Here is a 19,799-nt window from a genome sequence, read left to right as displayed (position 1 = left end):
TTTGTTTTTAAGGGTTTTACGGCGCTTGCAACACATTAAGGTTATATCAGCGCCAGTTAATAGGAAGAAAATGGGATAGTAAAAAGTTCTAGATTTACAATTAAAGCACCCAAGAAAAAGTAAGACATAGGGGAACTGGGAACAAATAGGGATCAGATGAAGATTCCAAGAGCACACCACCAATGTACTTAGGTTGAAATCACTTATAAGTCTCATCCGGACAAGCACAAAATCCAACAAAGAGGAATACACTCAAATGCTTACATTATACATTCAAAATAACAAATATAATAATACATAACAGAGAGATGATTTACAAGGAATAAAATATCATCTACCAAAACACTAACTATGCATTTGACTGTTTCCCTCACAGCTAGGACTCCGGCCAGGGACAGAACAAAACCAAGTAATCTCATTCCAAGACAAAGTAAGAAAGCATGTTGGAAAATAGATACAAGGGGATAGAAGACACGGTAAGTACCCCCCCCCCCCCACCCCTGCCCACTATGGAAGGTCAGGAACCCCATCCAGAGAGGGAGAGAGTGGGGGGGGGGGCAATGAGATGGAGAGACAAAGAGAGAGAGACAGAGAGAGAGAGAGAGAGAGAGACAGAGAGAGAGAGAGGGAGAGAGAGAGAGAGAGAGAGAGAGATTTGAAAAGATTGATGTTGTTGTTGTCCACCTAGAGCTTTATTGTATAGAGGAATTGGCGCAATATAAATAAACTTTATTATTATTATAAGACGAGGAAATGGCGCAATATAAATAAACTTTATTATTATTATAAGGCGAGGAAATGGCGCAATATAAATAAACTTTATTTTTATTATAAGACATAATTCTCCCTAACACAGGCTGGAAGTTTAACCCGAAAATATAGTGATAATTTTACTGGCATGATAACAATTGAGGTCAGAAGTTCAAAATGTAATAAATGGTTAATGGTATATTATTGTCTATTTGAAAATGTATGCCCATCCCCCCAGACACACCCACACACACCCACAACCACACACCTTTCATGGGATATACATTTTTTTTTTAAATTGCTAGAATGTTTCCATGTCCTAAATAAAACCCGTTAAGCGTTCGTCGTTTTGGGATCAAGTGATCTTAGCTCCCTATATATATATATATATATATATATATATATATATATATATATATATATATATATATATATATAATATATTTATATATATATATTTATATCGATTATGACGTCACCGAATATTGCTCCTTTTGTTACGTTTTTAAGCGTGCGTCATAACGACCATACCGTTTGAAAATATAACTAGGCGTCAAAGTTATGAATTACGAAGTCCTCAGCTTGAAAAAAATACACTTGCTTTTTGAATGAGTGCACGTACACGTGGTCCAAAACTACAGTGCCCCATCGGGGATCGTGCTAGTATAGGCAGAGTGCTTATAAACGGTGACCACTGTATCTGATTGCAAAATGTTAGGATTTGCAGAAGAAGAAAAAAAACTCCACCTTTGAATGCCTTCTCCTTTAATATAAAGGTAAAGAGACCGAAAAGTCATGTCAATGTAAAAGACTGTGTTGGAATAAGATCAACGTCGAGCGCCTGTGTTAAGATTTGAACAACGTATCTATTGAAAAAGTGTGTGAGACAGATTGCCATACAAAGAAAGAAGAACAGCACAAGAGAGAAAAAAATACCCCCCCCCCCCCCCCCCCCCCCCAAAAAAAAATAAAAAAATAAGCCTTCCACAATGATTTAATGTTACATTTTTTAAAAGACTCACTGAGATATAGGTATAATGTCTGTGCATATATGTGGTCTAGTGGTATGACACTCGCTTTCGGATCGGAAGGTCCTGAGTTCGAGCTTTGCTCGGCGCATAGTTGAGTCCTTGGAGAAGGCTCTTTACTCACATTCTCTCACCGTACTCAGTTGTAAAATGAGTACCTGGCCGTTAACAGCGTTGTTTCTGTCCGAAAAAATTGTAATATCGCCTAACAGGCGTCATGTACCGTCCTACATGTTAAATGTTGTTGTTGGCCAGGAACCCCTTGTAAAGCGCTTTGAACACGTTTAGCGGATATTGCGCTATATAAAAGCTCAATTGAATTGAATGTCTGTATGCCTTAAGTTTTATAAGATGATTTTGTCTTTTATTTTTATTTTTTTTTATTTTAAAATACTTGCAAGCTTTTATTATCACGATCCCAGACAGGCAAACAAGTGACGGACGATCGCTAAGTGACAACTTTTTCAATGGTGTCTTGTTTGCTTTTTGTTTTTTTTTTGTTTTTGTTTTTTGTTTGTTTTTTTTTTTGTTGTTTTTTTTTTTTTTTGTTTACTTAAAAGGGGGGGGTTTGTTTTTGCTGTTTGAATTTTTTTCGTTACTTTGTTCGTTTTTGTTTTGTTTTTTTGTTTTCGTAGTGTTTTTTGTTGTTTCTTTGTTAGTTTTTGTTTTGTTTTGTTTTATTGGGAGGGGGGTCAGCTGTTTAACTCCTTTAAGATAAACTGATAAAGATTATTTTTTTTCAGAAACAAGCAAAGTAAAATAAAATGCTAGGGACGTTAACATATTTTTAAACATGCTTTCGACGCTATTCTTGACTAAGAAGGATAAAACAAGGGGATTTTTTTTCGGGGGGGTTTTGTTGTTGTTTTGTTTTTGTTTTTTGTTTTTTGTTTGCTTGTTTGTTTTTCTTTTTTTGGTTTTGTTTTTGTTTGCTTGTTTTTTATTTTTGTTTGTTTGTTTGTTTGTTTGTTTTTGTTTTTGTTTTTTTGTTTGTTTGTTTTTGTTTTTTTTTGTTTTTTTTTTTTTTTTTTTTTTTGGGGGGGGGGGTACCTTAATAGTGAGCAGGGAACGAATACACGATATACAAAAAGTATGACATGTCGCTGACGTTTAAAAAAATTGAGTCTATCAGCTTAGCTTTTAGATATCAGGGCTGACGAAAACATAGAAGTATCACACTTGATTCTTGGAGAAGATTCCCTTACGTGTCATTGGGATTATCGTCGAGAACGCTTTCAATATGACTTAATCTCTGGTTAACGAAATGAGGGCAAGATGAGGAGAAGAAGCGAAGAGGGCAATTTTTTACGGAGATTTATTGATGCAACTCCAAAACTGGCCAAACAAAGAATCGCGTTACAATTATAAAATTTTAACAGTTTGTAACTAAATTATTGTGATTTAAAAAAAAAAAAAAAAAAAAAAAAAAAAAAAAAAAAAACAAGTTCTTTCTTAGTTTAGTCGATTTTTTTTGTTTATCATTAAAACGGATGAGTTTTGTAAGGGGTTTAGATTTAGAGTGTAAGTGGTGTTTGCCCACGTGAGATTCTAAATGGCCACTTTTGAAGTCAAATTTATTGGCAACGAGGAACTCCGGGCATCTGGTAGCCTTGATGCAAATAGGTTGTGAAATGTAGTGTTTACTAATCGTGGAAAGCCTCTTGTTGAAGATTTCAAGGATCTGATGAAGTATATGAAGAGTTTGTTTCCAAAGTGAGACATAAGTCAAATTTCTGTTTTGAGATATTAGACATTTAAATTTTTGACCAGTAGACAACGCAGATTACATAATTTGATTAATTGAAACAGTTATCCTCTTGCTCAACATCAGAACATAATTTTTTTTTTAAATCTATCTTTTTTTAAAATGTACTTTGTTATGATTTATAATTTCACTTTTTCTCCAAAATGAGACATATCCACCCAACAGATTTGTGCCAAAGTGAGACATATCCAATTTTGATCAAAATGGATGTAGTCACTCTCAAGATGTTGGTGTAAGTAAGACAGAAATACAGATTTACACCCAAGCAAAGTATGTGCTATAAGCCTACACACTAATGGCAACTCTCAGTATTCTTGATGCCTTGGGGCAGACACAGAAGTTTCTTCTCTAACCAAAGAATGCAAGCTAAGCTATTTGATCATTAGATGAAATCTACTCTCATGACAGTGGTAAAGCAGCCATAGGAAATATGGGGCAACAAAAAATTGCTTATTGGCAAAAGATAGCGACAAAATATAAATTACTTGTCAGGGCTAAATTGGTCATCCTGGTTTGACACAGCATAGCATAGGTTTTTTTTCTGGACCCTTGTCAGTCTGGAGTCAGCAAATGGTTAGATGGATCTAATCCAGCAATTTGTACTCTACCATAGACTAGAGTCCTGGCTAAATGATAGCAAGCAATTTATGCTGTTAAGTTCCCTCTACAAGAAGAGGGAGGAAATTGTTTTTGTTTTGGAATGTTTAACAGCGCTTGCAACACTCTTAAGTCCTATAAGCGCCAGGGCTTTGTAATATTCAACAAAAGTCCTATCAAGAGCCAAGAAATGCCACAAAATCGTCTGATATAGCACAGAACAGCAAGATGGTAGTGATAGATCAGGGAGAAAAGGAGGGCCTACCAGTAGCACCCAACCAACTCCCGCAGACTAGTTTCGATAACCAGTTTAAGTACAGTCACTGGATGAAAATTAACCCAAGACCAATCATAAACATACATATTGTAGTTAATTGTTCCATATTGCTCTAGGAAATTTAACCCACAAACTGTGAACTGTGAGGGCCAATTTCAAGTCGACCTAACGTACGACTGTTGTCAGGATATGACTGTCGGTTCCATCAAGAGATCAGTAACTGCGATGCGACTTGAGTTTCTGGAGAAGCTCAAGTCGCATCGCAGTCACTCTCACAGAAAGCGATGGAAACAGCAGTCATATCCTAACAATTGCAATGCTTCCTACCCCTTCAGTCATAAGCACCAGGGTACTTGTTAGGTTATGAATGTTTAATGGGTACTGGCTCTTTAGGTCATAAGCGCCAGGGGAAAAAGTAGGTGAATAGTAACACAATTTACTAGAAATAGAAAGACGAAACCTGTGCAAGGCCTCACAAAAGCCCAGACTCCTGGTTATAACTCTGTTGGGAGTCTACCAAAGTAATATAGCCAGCAGTCAATTAAATGCAAAGGAAGTTGATTAAGCTGAAAATACAACATACACTAACAGTAAATCCACTTACACTCCTCTTAATATTAAGATACAGAAGGGTATAAATGAGAACACCAATGGAAGTTTCCTCTTCAGCATAAGCATTCTCTATTGCATAATGCAGTCACAAGACAATGTGCATGAAAAGAAAACAAAAATAACTCAAAAATATATTTTATAAATTTAATGACATCAAAACATTTGAAACAGATAAAAAACATGTCAAAGTCCACATCAACTACATGATGGGGAAAATCAAACCAAAGTAAAAAAAATAATCCTACTGAAAATTAAAAATGATACAAAATCAAACGGGTGGTACTTGCAAAAAATACGGGACTTCTCAAACAAAACCCCTGAACATCCCCCCCCCCCCCCCACCCATAAAAAAAAAATGTTAAGCAGAAAACATGACTACACATCCAAACCACTTTTTAAAATAGAAAAGAGCCAAAAAATCCCTGCCTTCATGCAAATAAGGAGAAAAGCAGTTCCATTGCCAGTAAGCTGAATTAAAACTGGGTGTATCAAAAGCTCAGCTTAAAGTTAAATAAGCAACAAAAAAATGTATGAATTCTAAGTCCAACAGTAAATAGACAATTTATGAAAGATGCGAAACTTTAGGGAATAAAAACTGATTGAAAAAAAAATACTATGCTAAATACCCCCCCCCCCCCCCCCAAAAAAAAAAAAAAAAAAAACTCTAGAAAACAAAACTGATGGATTAATTAAATTTAAAAGAATAGCCTGGTGTCAACAGCAATTAAAAAAAGGGAACGTAATTCAAAACCCAAAATTTTCGTGCTGATAAATTCACGTGTTGTTGAGGATAGCTAACTCTCAACATGCGCATGTGAGACTTTGGGTGTCGAATAACCTGGTGAAAAGATACACCTGAGTTTCGGGTGTCGAATAGCAATCCATTAAAAAAAAAGACCTTCTGTCAATCCACAGAGAGGGACATAATCACAAGATTTAAGTATGTAGTCAGACAGGTAGGCATTAAATGTATGAAATATGACAAAAATACCCAAAGGAAAACTTAAGCCAACCAAAACTGATTGAATAATTAAATGGTCTGGTGTAAACAGCCATTAAAAAAAACACCATACAGGACACAAAGCATAAGACTCATAAAAACAATGGATATGGAAAAGGGAATAAAAAATTATATAAACACAGTAAATCTAATCTTCATCAGATTCTGGATCCTCTGTAACAGAAGTTGATAGGAGCCAACTATCATACTGTGCCCTGACATCATTACTGACACCAAGACTGTCCAATAAATTGCAAACGTCCGTCTTCTTTTCTTCTTTCACACAAGAAATATCTCCAATCACCTCAGGGACAAAGTCAACCCAACGCTTCCCCTTCTTCAGAATCGAATGTTCACAAAATGGTCCCTCATACACTGACTTAAAGCCAACTTTATCATTGTTAAATTGTAACACCCTGGCATCACTCACTCTGAAGCCCTTTTGAGTCTTTAAAAACGACGCCACTTCTTTTTTATAGTCCTTCACAAACCAATCCTTTCCATACTGAAAAACAGTGCCATGTCTTTTTAAGATGTCAATGTATTCGGATGGCAGCAAAATAAGAGCTTTTTTCCTGATGTCCTGCTCAATACGTCCGAATACCCTGTCAGCTGGCAGATAACTGTGGCCACGAATTGGAAAAAAATATTGAATAGAACTATTTGGAATATGTCGTTTCCTGAATGAGTGCAGCATCGACACCATACTGAAATTTTTGTTTTGTCCAAAACACGAGTCAGAAAATAATCTGACTTTCCTGCCCTGAAAGCTTTCACCGAAACCAGTTAAAGCATGCTCAACTGCGGATGCAATGACATTTGAGTCTTTTTTATTCTGTGTCTCCATCCACGTATAAAGGAAAACATTCCTTAATGGAACAGACTGTCCTCGTCCTTCATGACGCACGACAGCAAAAACATACATATATAGCTGACGTGAATAATACGCCTGTCCAATCGAAGTTTTAGGGAGAACAAGGTTCTCCATTACATCAAAACATAGTGTTAATGAATCGTCAACGTTGTCCATTAAGTCATAAAATTTCCTGGCACGTCGCCTATGAAGCAAAAAAGCGACTGCCTTTGCTCGCTTTTGTGCTTCAGGTAAATCTTGGCGCAACTGAATCCGGAATCGCAGACAATCACTGCATATATCCTTGGCCGGGTGCCCAAAAGCCAGATTGAATCGATGCAAAAATATTGAATAATATAAGGCATAGGAAGCCTGTCGATGATTCTGCTCATTAAAGAGTTGGCGCATCTTGGCAACATTCATGTCACTGGGTAGATACTTCCGTCCAGGAGCTCCACGACGTGCATAATGGCTGGCTCTGCACGTGAATGTTTCAATATGAGAAACGATTGACTCTTTAAACTCAACCATCTCTGGGGTTTGTCTGCTGCCACCGCGACGCTCTTTTCTCGGTGCGCCTTCCTTAAGGAAATTATTTGCAAGACGACTGAGACGATCCTTCTTGACATCTGTAAGGATATAAAAAATAGAGGAAAGATGTTACATTGAGATAAAGGGGTATATGAAGAAAGTATCAAGCAAGAGAAATTATAATGTTATAGATGCCTACACACACAAGCTTCAATCCCCCACAACTTTTCCTTAGACACGAATAATAAAATCAAAATTCAAAACAGAAAAAGCATTTTTAAAATCTAGCTTGTGAGAACAAAAAAAAGTAAACAATAAAAAAAAAGACAATAACAAACGACTAAAACCACAGATAGGTAGTAAACCAATGAACTATGAGATGATGGATTGCGCCACGGGGCTGCAGAAACTTAAGTGAAAATTAAATTAGGTACTCATTTACTGTAAAGACACCCCCCCCCCCCCCAAGCAGCCTCCTTAAGCTGTATGCCAATTGTGAAGGGAATTTTAATTAAGTTAAGGATAAGCTATTGTGTCCCCTCAAATCTTCATGCAATATGGCACACATGCTACCTTCCTTAAATGTGTGTCTATCTTTATACTTTATTATGAAAAAAAATGGCGACTTTTAGAAAAAAAACAATTTTTGACTTCACAATGACCTCTCAAAAGCTTTTTTAATAGCTTTGTCAATGCTCTTTAATCATAGAGCTGTGAGCGCTTATTTCATTCTGACTACAATCTCAACGTTAGTCACAATACGACTGTAGTTTCCATCGCTTTCTGCATAGTGTTGTGGTCTCTGATCGTCGCTCCACGATTTTATTTCTGGTTGTCTCTCCTCGACATCATTTCTTTAATTTATTAGCAAAACGTGCTGTTTAATTTTTGTCCGCAATTTGTAACAAATTTTTAACAAGTAATCCTAAATTTGTTACCAGTTATTACCTTGAAAACTGTAGCATCATGAAAACATTAAGACTATTACTATTAGCACTTCATTTTTGTTAACAAAATCTTTATCTACTACTATTACTATTATGAACATGATTCTTCTTCATATCAGTGGTCCAAACTACACAAGGTGAGATATAAAAATAAATATTCATTCATGCCACGTGGTGTGAATGTCCACTCACAACAGCAATAAAAAAGTATACCCCCCCCCCCCCCCCATACCATGAAATGATTTTTATGGTATTTTATAGATAGAATGCGCTTGGCCAAGGAGTTCACAACATTGCCATCCGGAAGTATAACGGACCAACACACAAACTCTGTGTAACCATGAACTTTTATAGTCTGGTTAATACAGTTTAGTGAGAACAACTCACAAACGCGGATGGCAAAAACAATAACAAAGGCCCGAGTGACGTCATCTGCATACTATCTATAAACAATGCACTCATCTCGATGGCAGGACTTAGTACTCACCTTCCTACATTACATGGCTTTACTCTATGTTCATTATAAATAATGAAGACGTTACCATGTCCTAAGCTCTATTTAATTTTCTTTCTACTTTCACTTTAACTTAGACTAAGTCTAAGTGATCAATACGAAAATAGCGTAATCATTATCATAACATAAATAGTGATGCACTAGGCAATAAATCAGCAAAAAGAATAATTAAAACAGTGGAACAGAAGAAAGAGTGGGCACTAGATCCAAGTTGAGTGAGAACAAAGAAAAATAGGTTAGAGTTGAGTTAGAGTGTTTGATGTTGGATACGGATCAAAGTCAAAGTAAGATAACTGAATGAGAGAGCCTTTGCAATTCGATAATATTATAATAAAAAAGGAAATGACAACTTACTGAGGATGGACATGAAGGATGCTTTGCATACAGGCAATCTCCCGCTTGTTGAGGTGACCACATTGTATTTGATGGTAACATCACGGCCTCTTTTCCTCTCTGTTTCATCGATCCTGGCCCTTGAAGGAGCTGACACGTCCATCAAGGATATCAACATGCTGTTTTGGTCAGCATGGCTGCTCTGGGAGCAAAATGTCTCGAACATTTGGACGAGTGACTCTGGCTTCAGCTGATCTGCACAACACAAAGGAGTTGAAACGTGGTTGCAAGAAACAGTCGGAATGTAGCCTCCATTGGCCCGTCTCATCTTGCCTACTGTCTTGTATGCCCTAGCTGTTTCTTTCCTTTTCTCCCTCGGTCTGTCCGCTGTGCAGTTTCGTTTATGTTATCAAAAACTTCCATTGTCTCTCAAAATTGAATAGTCGAAGTTAGGAGCGGTTAAAAATGTATGTTAATGGTGTTAGCGGTACGAAGTTGAACGAGTGAATGGTTATCTACGGTCTACGTCAATGGGCGCATCCATGATACCAGTTCCGGGCCAAAAACATAACGAATTACGACTGGTCAATATTAACACCATTCACGGTCTTTGATTGGCTCTGGTTATGTCTCATTTTGGAATAAAACATTGCAGTCCTATATCTCGTTTTGGAAAAAAAGTAGAATTAAATACACGTTTAATTAAAGTTATGTCGCGATTTGGACGGAAATATTTTTGAAAGGGCAAAGCTTTATCACCCATGAAGTGAATCTGAGCCGCTTCTCTCAATCCCTGAAAATGGCGTATGTCGCATTTTGGAAAAAAACTCTTCATATTGAAAAGGGTACTTATATAATCGTCTGGAAGGAAGCATGATTTAACTGCTGAGAGGAGACCAGGCCGTGTAACTTTTAAATAAAAGTCTTGATAATGATAATGGAGAATAAGGAAAGCTAAATAACTAAGACTTATTGCGTTGAACATTACATAGTTTTGTTTTTGTTTGTTTTGTTTTTTGTTGTTTTTTTGTTTTGTTTTTTTTTTGTTGTTGTTTTTTTTGTTTTGTTTTTTGTTGTTTTTTTTTTTCATTTTATGTTTCAATTGTCTGATATTCTTAGTCTTCTCGTCTCAACAGTTTAATGATATCAAAGGAATGAAAATTCCGACAAAAAATAATATGACAACCAGTGTAACGAAAACATTGAGCACCACTCACTGCAGCCAACACTAACAGCATCTCGTCTACTCCAACTGCTACTACCACTACTAATAATGATACAAATAATAATAATAATAATAATAATAATAATAATAATAATAATAATAATAATAATAATAATAATAATAATAATAATAATAATAATAAGTAGTAGTAGTAGTAGTAGTAGTAGTAGTAGTAGTAGTAGTAGTATCAGTAGTAGTAGTAGTAGTAGTAGTAGTAGTAGTAGTAGTAGTAGTAGTAGTAGTAGTAGTAGTCGTAGTAGTAGTAGTAGTAGTAGTAGTAGTAGTAGTAGTAGTAGTAGTAGTAGTAGTAGTAGTAGTAGTAGTAGTAGTAGTAGTAGTAGTAGTAGTCGTCGTAGTAGTAGAAGTAATTGACCTTAATTGAGCTTTTATATGGAGCAATATCCACTAAACGTGCTCAAGGCGCTTTACAGGGGGTCCCTAGCCAACAGCAACACTTAAGATGAAGGACGGGACATGATGCCCGTTAGGCGATATTACATTTTTTTTTCGGACAGTGACAGCGCTGTTAACGGCCAGGTATTTTACACGTGAGTACGACGAGAGAATGTGAGTAAAGAGCCTATTCCAAGGACTCAACTATGCGTCGAGCGAAATTCGAATCCAGGACCTTCCGATCCGAAAACGAGTGACATACCACAAGACCAACGAAGTAGTAGTAGAAGTAGTAGTAGTAGTAGTAGTAGTAGTAGTAGTAGTAGTAGTAGTAGTAGTAGTAGTAGTAGTAGTAGTAGTGGTAGTAGTAGTGGTAGTAGTGGTGGTAGTAGTAGTAGTAGTAGTAGTAGTAGTAGTAGTAGTAGTAGTAGTAGTAGTAGTAGTAGTAGTAGTTAGTAGTAGTATTAGTAGTAGTAGTTAGTAGTAGTAGTAGTAGTAGTAGTAGTAGTAGTAGTAGTAGTAGTAGTAGTAGTATAGTAGCAATATAGTAGTAGTAGTAGTAGTAGTAGTAGATAGTAGTAGTAGTAGTAGTAGTAGTAGTATAGTAGTAGTAGTAGTAGTAGTAGTAGTAGTAGTAGTAGTAGTAGTAGTAGTAGTAGTAGTAGTAGTAGTATATAAGTAGTAGTAGTAGTAGTAGTAGTAGTAGTAGTAGTAATAATAATAATATAGTATAGTAGCAGTAGTAGTAGTAGTAGTAGTAGTAGTAGTAGTAGTAGTAGTAGTAGTAGTAGTAGTAGTAGTAGTAGTAGTAGTAGTAGTAGTAGCGTATGGCTACACCTCCAGATTATGTTTGTCGATCCATGATGTCAGGTCATCTCCGGCTTCAAAGATCGTTTCATACCGTAGTAGTAGTAGTAGGAGTAGGAGTAGGAGTAGTAGTAGTAGTAGTAGTAGTAGTAGTAGTAGTAGTAGTAGTAGTAGTAGTAGTAGTAGTAGTAGTAGTAGTAGTAGTAGTTGTAGTAGTAGTAGTAGTGAAGCTGTAGTATTTGTAATAGTTATTATGACTTAATTTTTCTTTTCATTAAATTGTGAAAATAAAATAAAATCTTATCATTACTGTCACACAAATGACCAATTCAATGATTGGTTGCATCCATGCTGATGGAAATACGGCACCAACACATTTATTCGGGGCTTTTTTTTTTTTTTACACACTTCACAAAAGAAACAGAAATAGATCGCAAACCTTTGATGTTCCAAAACTTTTAACCAGCAGTCAGGTGATTTCCCTTCGGGCCAATTAGGCTAATCTGTTCACAATATTGCTCTTCAAAGACTTTCCACTGACCCCAGCAAAAAAAACAAGTAGAAAAGTCCTAATATTTTAATTAGTGCGTACTAAATACATAAGACAGGGGGTCCCGATCTCTGAGTTGGTAGAGCACTCAATTCACAATCAAAGGGACCGAGATCGAACCGGGGTCCAGTCGAGATTTTTTTTTCTGTCCCACTTGTCCACTTGTCCACTTGTCCACTTGTCCACTTGTCCACCCAGCAGTGATTGGGTAGCTGTTAGATATGGCGGAAAGGACTTTACAATAGACTAACGTCCTACTCAAGGGTAACAAGCAATTGCTATTGTCCGTTTCACGCTATAGAAACCTAATGGCTCTGAGGGACTTCTTAACTTAGAAATACGTAACACTCACTAAACAGTGACATGCGCTCGCTTTAATGTTGATCTCTTTAGAATGCACGGAATCACGTACAATGTGATTGCTTAGCGAAATCGTTTTGCTTTTAGTTTGTGGTTTTATTTATTTTTATTTTTTTTTTTAATTTATTTTTTTTTTTTTTGATATTTTATTTTTGAAAAAGGGGGGGGGGGGGGGTTAGTTTGTTTTGTTGGGGAATGTGTTTATTGGGGTTTTTTTTTCTTTATTCGTGTGTAGCATTTTATTTTCGTTTGTTTGTTTGTTTGTTTGGAGGGATAGATTGGTTATTTTTTGTTTTGTTTTGTTTTTGTTTCTGTTGTAGTCAATCTTTTGTGTGAATATTGTTCGTAGTTGTATCATTCTATTGTTGTTGTCGTTGATGTTTCTGTTGATGATATTGTTACTGTTTTATTTTAGGATTCGCAAGTCCCAAGTTTAAGAGGTTTTGTTTGTTTTTTTGCCATTGAAGGCTATTTTAACTGATCGATATTTGAAAGACCAGTTTTCAGGAAAAAATTTGAAGACGTGTTGTTTTGTTGCTTGTTTTTGTTTTTTGTTTTTTTGGTTTGTTTTTTTTTTTTTTTTGTTGTTTTTTTTTTTTTTGTGTTTTTTTTTTTTTTTGGGGGGGTTGTTTTTTAATGTTTGTTTTGTGTTTTTATGGGGAGTTGTTTTAATTATTTTATTTTGTTTGTTTTGGTTTGTTTTTTTGTTTGTTTTTTTTTCCTCTATTTTTTTTTTTTTTTTGGTTTGTTTTTTTTTTTTTTTTGGTAGCCTTTTTTCATAGTACCTACGGCAGTATTAGAGATTTTTTTTTTTTTAAGTTGCGTCCAGAACTTGAAAGCGAATTCTCTAGATATGGCTTTTATGGGTTGGAGAGAAAGCAAAAAATGCGCTAAAGTAATAACACACTAATTTTCTTTCAGGTTTGAGTCTGAGGTTGGATTTGAATGAAAGTAAAAGGTGGATGGTTGGCGTTTCCACCTCACTGCGTGGCATTTTCCCCTCTGAGCGGTATTTCAGTGCTAGGTCAACCTGACCCCATTAGTGGGGTCAGCCCATGGGTGGAACAGGTAGCGGTCAGGGGAAATCTGTGATGCCACTGATGGTAATTAATTGTTGCAATATTTCATGGTATTGCTCAGTTGCTAACACAAATATGAAAATTGTTCCCTCACCACAAGCAAAGCAAAGGTTTCTTTCATCATATGCCATGGTTGATAATAATGTATCCTCTTAAGGCTGCTCATAAGAGAGGTGTTAATTTAGTGGTTTTTGAGCTATCAATGAAATTAATTTGTTATAATTTGCATATCAATAATTTAATTCTCAGCGGCAGAAAATGATTGAAACAAGCATCATTATAAAGTAAAAATGATGATCTTGACACATGCCAAGTTTTGTTGTCCGGGCAGTAAAACTTTAAAAGATATGAATATTTTATTGTAAATTTCTTATTTGGCATGACTTGGTGAGATCCTCATTTTCTCTCCCATAGTATTTCATGCCATGAATTATGTCCAAATATCAGTTTAGGAATAAAATATAAACCATTAGACGAAAATAATACTAATATTATGCATTGAACTGATTTAAATATGAGTTTTGGGCACATTTGAAAGCCAACTTTTTAATGGCTTGATAACTTTTTTCTATACTTAAATCCCTTACGATTCAAGTCAAAATTATATTTTTTTTATGACTGTTAGGCATTATAGTTTGAAGATGTATACGGTACTGCTTTCGTGTGGTTGTCTCAGGAAATGCCGACTTTATAGTGTCATATAGGTGTCAATGTTTAGGGTATTCTTGCATGTTGAATAAGTAATATAATGTAAGTTCAAGTTCTCCTTTTGTGCACAAGTGAATGTGTTAACTTTTTATAGACTGAAGCGTCCAGATATATATGGCAGTGATTTCCCAAAAATTAAATAAATGATCTTGCTGTGGTATGCCTGTGGTGTTATACTGATTTGACTCTGGTTGTTATTCAATTGTTTTATCTCTAAATTTGACTGACTGGAGTTCAATGGTATATCAGATGACTTTATAAGACAATGACTAAATGTGTATGTATTCTTGGAAGAAAGGAGATGATTCTATATAACCTATGTGGACAGTGTGTTCGTTTTGAATGTAGTTGGTCAATAAGGAAAAGGTTACTACTTGGAATAAACTATATGCCCTCATAATTTTGAATCCTCCTTTGTCCACATACTATGTCCGTCTGTTTGAGCAAATCATTTAATTTAACAGTACCAGTGCTTAGTGTTAGTTGTAATTGATGATTGATACTTCAATATTTGTAGCATGTCCAGTAACCTTGTTGGGTGATTGATTTTTTTCTTGTAAAGAAGTCATACTTTATAGGCAGATTGATAGTAAATTGAGATATGGACATCATACACAATATTGGTTTTTAGTCTTTACTGGTCAATAAAATATTATCTTTATGAGTTATTTTACCACATAAAGACATAAATCATATCAGTTTACTGTTATGATCAACACAACTGTTTGAGAGGAACGGAATTGGTAAAAACAATATACAGAACTTACAAAACCATGAATAAATCAAGAAAATCAACTGCCAATATGATCATAATGCACAGGAACATAGATGCATACATGTACTTTTGATATTTATTAAAATTATTGAGATACTGCCGCTGAGTTTTGAATAACAATTTTTTTTATTTAAGTGCACCATAGTTTACAAGCACTTAAAATTAGATCAACAATTTGTGATATTCAAAGAAAACTATTAACCACAAGAATGTCAATTGTTCACTGATGTTTAGAAAGACAACTGATTTTTCAAATCAAAATAATAAAGTGAAAGAGTCTGTTATTGTTTTCCTGCTATACAGACATTTTATATAAGACCATAAATATCCATAATTGCCCCCATTGGACACGGCACTGCCTGATACCAGTTGAACTCCAATGACCTCATGCAGGTTGCGAGCAGGGAGGGTTATTGGTCCCTTGGGAGTTCCAACTGAAATAGCGCTGATTCCACGCAGTGACCTTTTCCAAGCAGATTCGACTTTGATGATGGCGTCTGGTGCACGCCATAAGAAATTATCTCTTAAACCAATGCTGGCAACTCAGAGAGAGAAAGCAGACAGGACGTTGAAGCGGCTATTTCCATTACTATTACAAGAGTCATCTATCATTTATATTGCATGATTGTCAGGTCCAGGTTCCTGCATACTGCCAGAAAGGATTCAAGAACAGGAAAGGGAGTCTTAAGAAAAACTGAAATTAATGTGATCGATCGTGTCAAAACGGTATTATGTCGGGATGAACCTGTCTTCTTGTCAAAACAAACGACGTTTCGGCCCTTGGCCTTTATCAAGTAAACACAGAATACATATATATATACGAAACGTTGTTCGATTTTGGCGTCCCCTTTTATATGGGACACATTTACTCAGTTAATTTTTTTTTAACCACCGTATTGGTTTATTTAGGCATCTTTAGTCATATTAAACCTAAGGTCACAGCTGATGAACTTTAAAACTGGTGTACTTTTATCCAGCTAAACGTTTTAACCGACCATTTCCGGGACTGAAAACCCAAATTGTAATGAAAATACTCTCAAATCAACGCAAACTATTTTCCATTACAACAATGTTAAAACAAGCCCATTATTGCGTTGGGTTATCAGACCTGTCAATATGTGCACGTTGGTTTCAACAAATTATTATAAATCCTTAACCTTCTCTTTAAATTTCCTTGCATTTCCTGAAAGATGTTTTTTTTTAAAGCAGGAGTTATAATAAAGACATGATAGAAATGTATTATATCTCATTTTACATATTATTATGACAGGCTTCCGCCTTCCGTAAATTAGCAAACAATTTTTGCTAAAAATGAGTTGAACCATTTAACTGCCGTACCCTGGAAAAACGTGTATTTAATTATTTGGCCAGAAAACTCGTCCTTCAAATATCGATCAAGTCAAATGGCTCTCATCTTGGCAAAAATCTCTAAAACCTGGCACATTGGGAATTCCCAGGTTTGAGATTTTTTGTCAAGATGAGGGTCATTTAAATCGATTGATATTAGAAGGACGAGTTTGCTGGCCAAATTTTCGAATATCTACATGTTTTTCCAAAGTACGGCATTTAACTGGTTTAAAAAAATAAAAACAGACAAAATGAAATACAGGTTTTCACCACAACCAGAAGAAATTCATAATGTTTACAAAACAATTAAACGGTTGAGTAATCAGGTGAAGGAAACAAAAATTTGTTGATCTTAGTTGTCGTGTGAACAATGCGCAATCAAAATAAACAAAAGCAATACTGTTGTTGTCTGATTGTTGTGGTTTACTTTTTGTGAATGAAGGTGAATGAGAATGTTTGGAATTGGACGGAAATCCAATAGCTTTACGAAGCTCCTACCTCGAAAGCTTCGTGTACCTTATTTCCGCCATTGTTGCGTTGCGTAGTATTCAGTATTCGCCCCCCCCCCCCTCCCCCCAACCCCCAACCCCCAATTTTCTCTCCCAGCTTCAATTAAACAATCGAACCCTCTGGAAGCAGTCTCTTCCTTAGCACAAATTGAGAGCAGTTTTGTTATGTGGAAGTGGACTTACTTAAAGGCGCTCTAGGTCTTGGAGGAAAAATCTCCCTCTCCCTACATCGTGGCATATATTGGGCCCATCACCCATCGTCTCAAAACGTAAGAGACTGATGCTGAGCATAGAATTTACAGTAAAGAAAAAATCATATGACACTTGGGATATGTTTTTGTTTTTGTTTTGTTTTGTTTGTTTGTTTTTGCTTGTGTGTTTGTTTTGTTTTGTTTTTGCTTTTTTTTGTTGTTGTTTTGTTTTGTTTGTTTTGTTTTGAGTTGTTTTACTTTTGTTGTTTTCTTTGTTGCTGTTCTTGCAATCTAGATCAATAAGACCCTTAGAGGCTGAATTTATCCCGGTTTCTGTAGCGTTAAACGGATAATAGCAACTGCTTGCCATTCTTTTGATTTGGACGCTGGTCTATCGCAAAGTACTTTCCGCAAGATCTAACAACTCTGCTACACAATCACTGCTGGGTGGACAGAGGGTCAGAAAAAAAATAATCTCGACTTCACCTGGGATCGATCTGAGTTCCTTTGCGTGAGGAGCGAGTGCTCTACCAACTGAGCTATCAGGGCCCCCATTTCATGTTATTTACCAACTATTATTGTTGAATCCGTAATAAATGCGTGTTGTATTCGTATATCTTGTCATCAACGAGAAATGGTCCCTTTATGTTGCAATTTCAGCATAATTGGATTCAATAGTCTGATGTCACGTCGCCCAGCAACGGCCATCGTGGTTCTAAACAAAGAAAATCTGTACTTCTTATTCTTCATGCTGGCTAGAACTTTTCATATGTCATGTGATCAGAATGTATAAAAACCAAAACATGATCATATTTATAATGTTTTTTCTCCTCTGGATACACTTTTATGCTCGTCGGAGAAATATTCCATAAGGGCGTCCGCCATTGTTCCGATAGTTTAGAGCCAGTCAAGTTACCATGCGTCATTACGAGGGAAGTGACGTCATGACTGTTGAAGACTATTTGTCGTTGAATCAACTAACGCCTTAAAATTGACACATCTCAAGGATGATAACGAAGTCTACTTTATAAGGAAAGCGGTATTTGTAGGATCTTGACTTTTTCAGTGTTCTTTTGGTTTGGTGTTCTTTTTTTTTTCATTGTTTGGGGGTTTTCTTTTTCTTAATTTTTTTTTTTTTTTGGTTGTTTGTTTGTTGTTTTTGTTTTTTTTGTTCTGTATTTTGTTGATTTTTTGTTTGATCTTTTTTGTTGTTGTTTTGTTTTTTGTTTGTTTGTTTTTTTAATTATCATTTTCATTATTCCATAGTTATAAAGGTGTATAAAATAAAAAGCGAGAAGCGCACAAGGGTTTTCTAAATTATAAGTGGCCTTGTGGTTTATCATTGGTACAAATACAACTCCACAACAAACGAAACCAAAATTTGATTAAGTTTATTGGCAAAATCACTCGCTTTCATTTCGTTTCCAAATACAATTGAAACGCATCTTTAACTTCAAATAACCTACTTCTTTGTTTCTTCAATACGATAACATACTCGCAAAAATATTCAGGCAGTTAAGCCACTCTTTAACCCACTTCTCATCGATAAAATTAAATCTTTCTTCTGCAAAACCACTAAAAACATTGGGTCAAGTGTCAACGATATAAAACATGACGTATAAAGTACTCGTAATCATTCCTGGCTTACAACCAGACAGTTGGGAATTCTCAGAAAATTCAATATTTTAATAAATAGTGTAATCTTTTTTATTTTTTTTACCTGGGCGATAATACTTATGATGAGGAGGAGCAGGAGGAGGAGAAGAAGAAGAAGAAGAAGAAGAAGAAGAAGAAGAAGAAGAAGAAGAAGAAGAAGAAGAAGAAGAAGAAGAAGAAGAAGAAGAAGAAGAAGAAGAAGAAGAAGGAGGAGGAGGAGGAGGAGGAGGAGGAGGAGGAGGAGGAATGGAGGAGGAATGGAGGAGGAGGAGGAGGGGAAGGAAGAGGAGGAGGAGGAGGAGAAGGAAGAGGAAGAGCAGAAACTGGAGGAGGAAGACAGTGAGAAGGAGGAGGAAAGTAAAGAAACGAGCGACAGTTATATCACAGGGGAATAAAAGAGTGTATAGAAGTAACGCCAATCAATCGCCCACATACCACATCAACTCATCTTACCCAAAAATATATTTATGATGGTATTGGTATTAATGATGACACAGCTTAAGATAAATTGTGACAAAAGCTGACTTAGTCACTTAGTGTTTTAATGGTTGGCTGTCTCCTGGGCACGGGAATTGTCTCAGGATTATTGTTGGTCGTTCTTGAAAGAACATGTAACATCAACATTCATTCATTCCTTGATTGATGTTCTAATTAATATTAATGGCTTACTAGTAGCTTTAGCTTTCCTTGTATTGTGGAATTCCAGCCTGAACATAATGTTCATTACGTCACTTATTGGTAATCTCAAAAGACGGGAAGGTAGAGGGAACAGAATAAAATGAATCTCTCTCTCTCTCTCTCTCTCTCTCTCTCTCTCTCTCTCTCTCTCTCTCTCTCTCTCTCTCTCTCTCTCTCTCTCTCTCTCTCTCTCTCTCTCTCTCTCTCTCCCTCCCTCCCTCCCTCCCTCCCTCTGTCTTTGATTAATAAATTTTGATCCAGGGGCGTTTAATCGCTGTGGTCGTTTTTTGGCGCAAAATCTTTTCGCCAAATTC

At 35.9% G+C, this 19,799-nt stretch overlaps 2 protein-coding genes across 4 annotated transcripts in view; both read right to left on the bottom strand.

The window, feature by feature from the left end:
* Positions 1-19,799, bottom strand: part of LOC144964792 (cytosolic purine 5'-nucleotidase-like) — a 164,197-nt gene that overhangs the window by 123,180 nt on the left and 21,218 nt on the right. The gene's annotated exons all lie outside the window — the stretch shown is intronic.
* Positions 5,351-10,423, bottom strand: LOC144964793 (uncharacterized). Its single transcript, XM_078899422.1, has 2 exons — positions 9,229-10,423; positions 5,351-7,511 (listed from the first exon to the last, which is right to left on the bottom strand). Exons 1-2 carry the CDS (start codon positions 9,533-9,535, stop codon positions 6,178-6,180), a joined length of 1,641 nt encoding a protein of 546 aa, XP_078755548.1. The 5' UTR covers positions 9,536-10,423; the 3' UTR covers positions 5,351-6,177.

Source organism: Berghia stephanieae, chromosome 2 (genome assembly GCF_034508935.2).
Source record: "Berghia stephanieae isolate SIO BIC M18660-M18661 chromosome 2, UCSD_Bste_1.3, whole genome shotgun sequence".
In the NCBI taxonomy this organism is placed as follows: domain Eukaryota; kingdom Metazoa; phylum Mollusca; class Gastropoda; order Nudibranchia; family Aeolidiidae; genus Berghia; species Berghia stephanieae.
Note: the sequence above shows the minus strand (reverse complement) of the source record. Positions and strands in the feature narration are given on the sequence as shown.

Coding starts and splice junctions, on each gene's coding strand:
- LOC144964793 (XM_078899422.1), bottom strand. CDS start 9,535: ATGAGACGGGCCAATGGAGGCTACATTCCGACTGTTTCTTGCAACCAC. Junction 7,512..9,228: donor ATCCTTCATGTCCATCCTCA/GTAAGTTGTCAT, acceptor ATATCCTTACAG/ATGTCAAGAAGGATCGTCTC.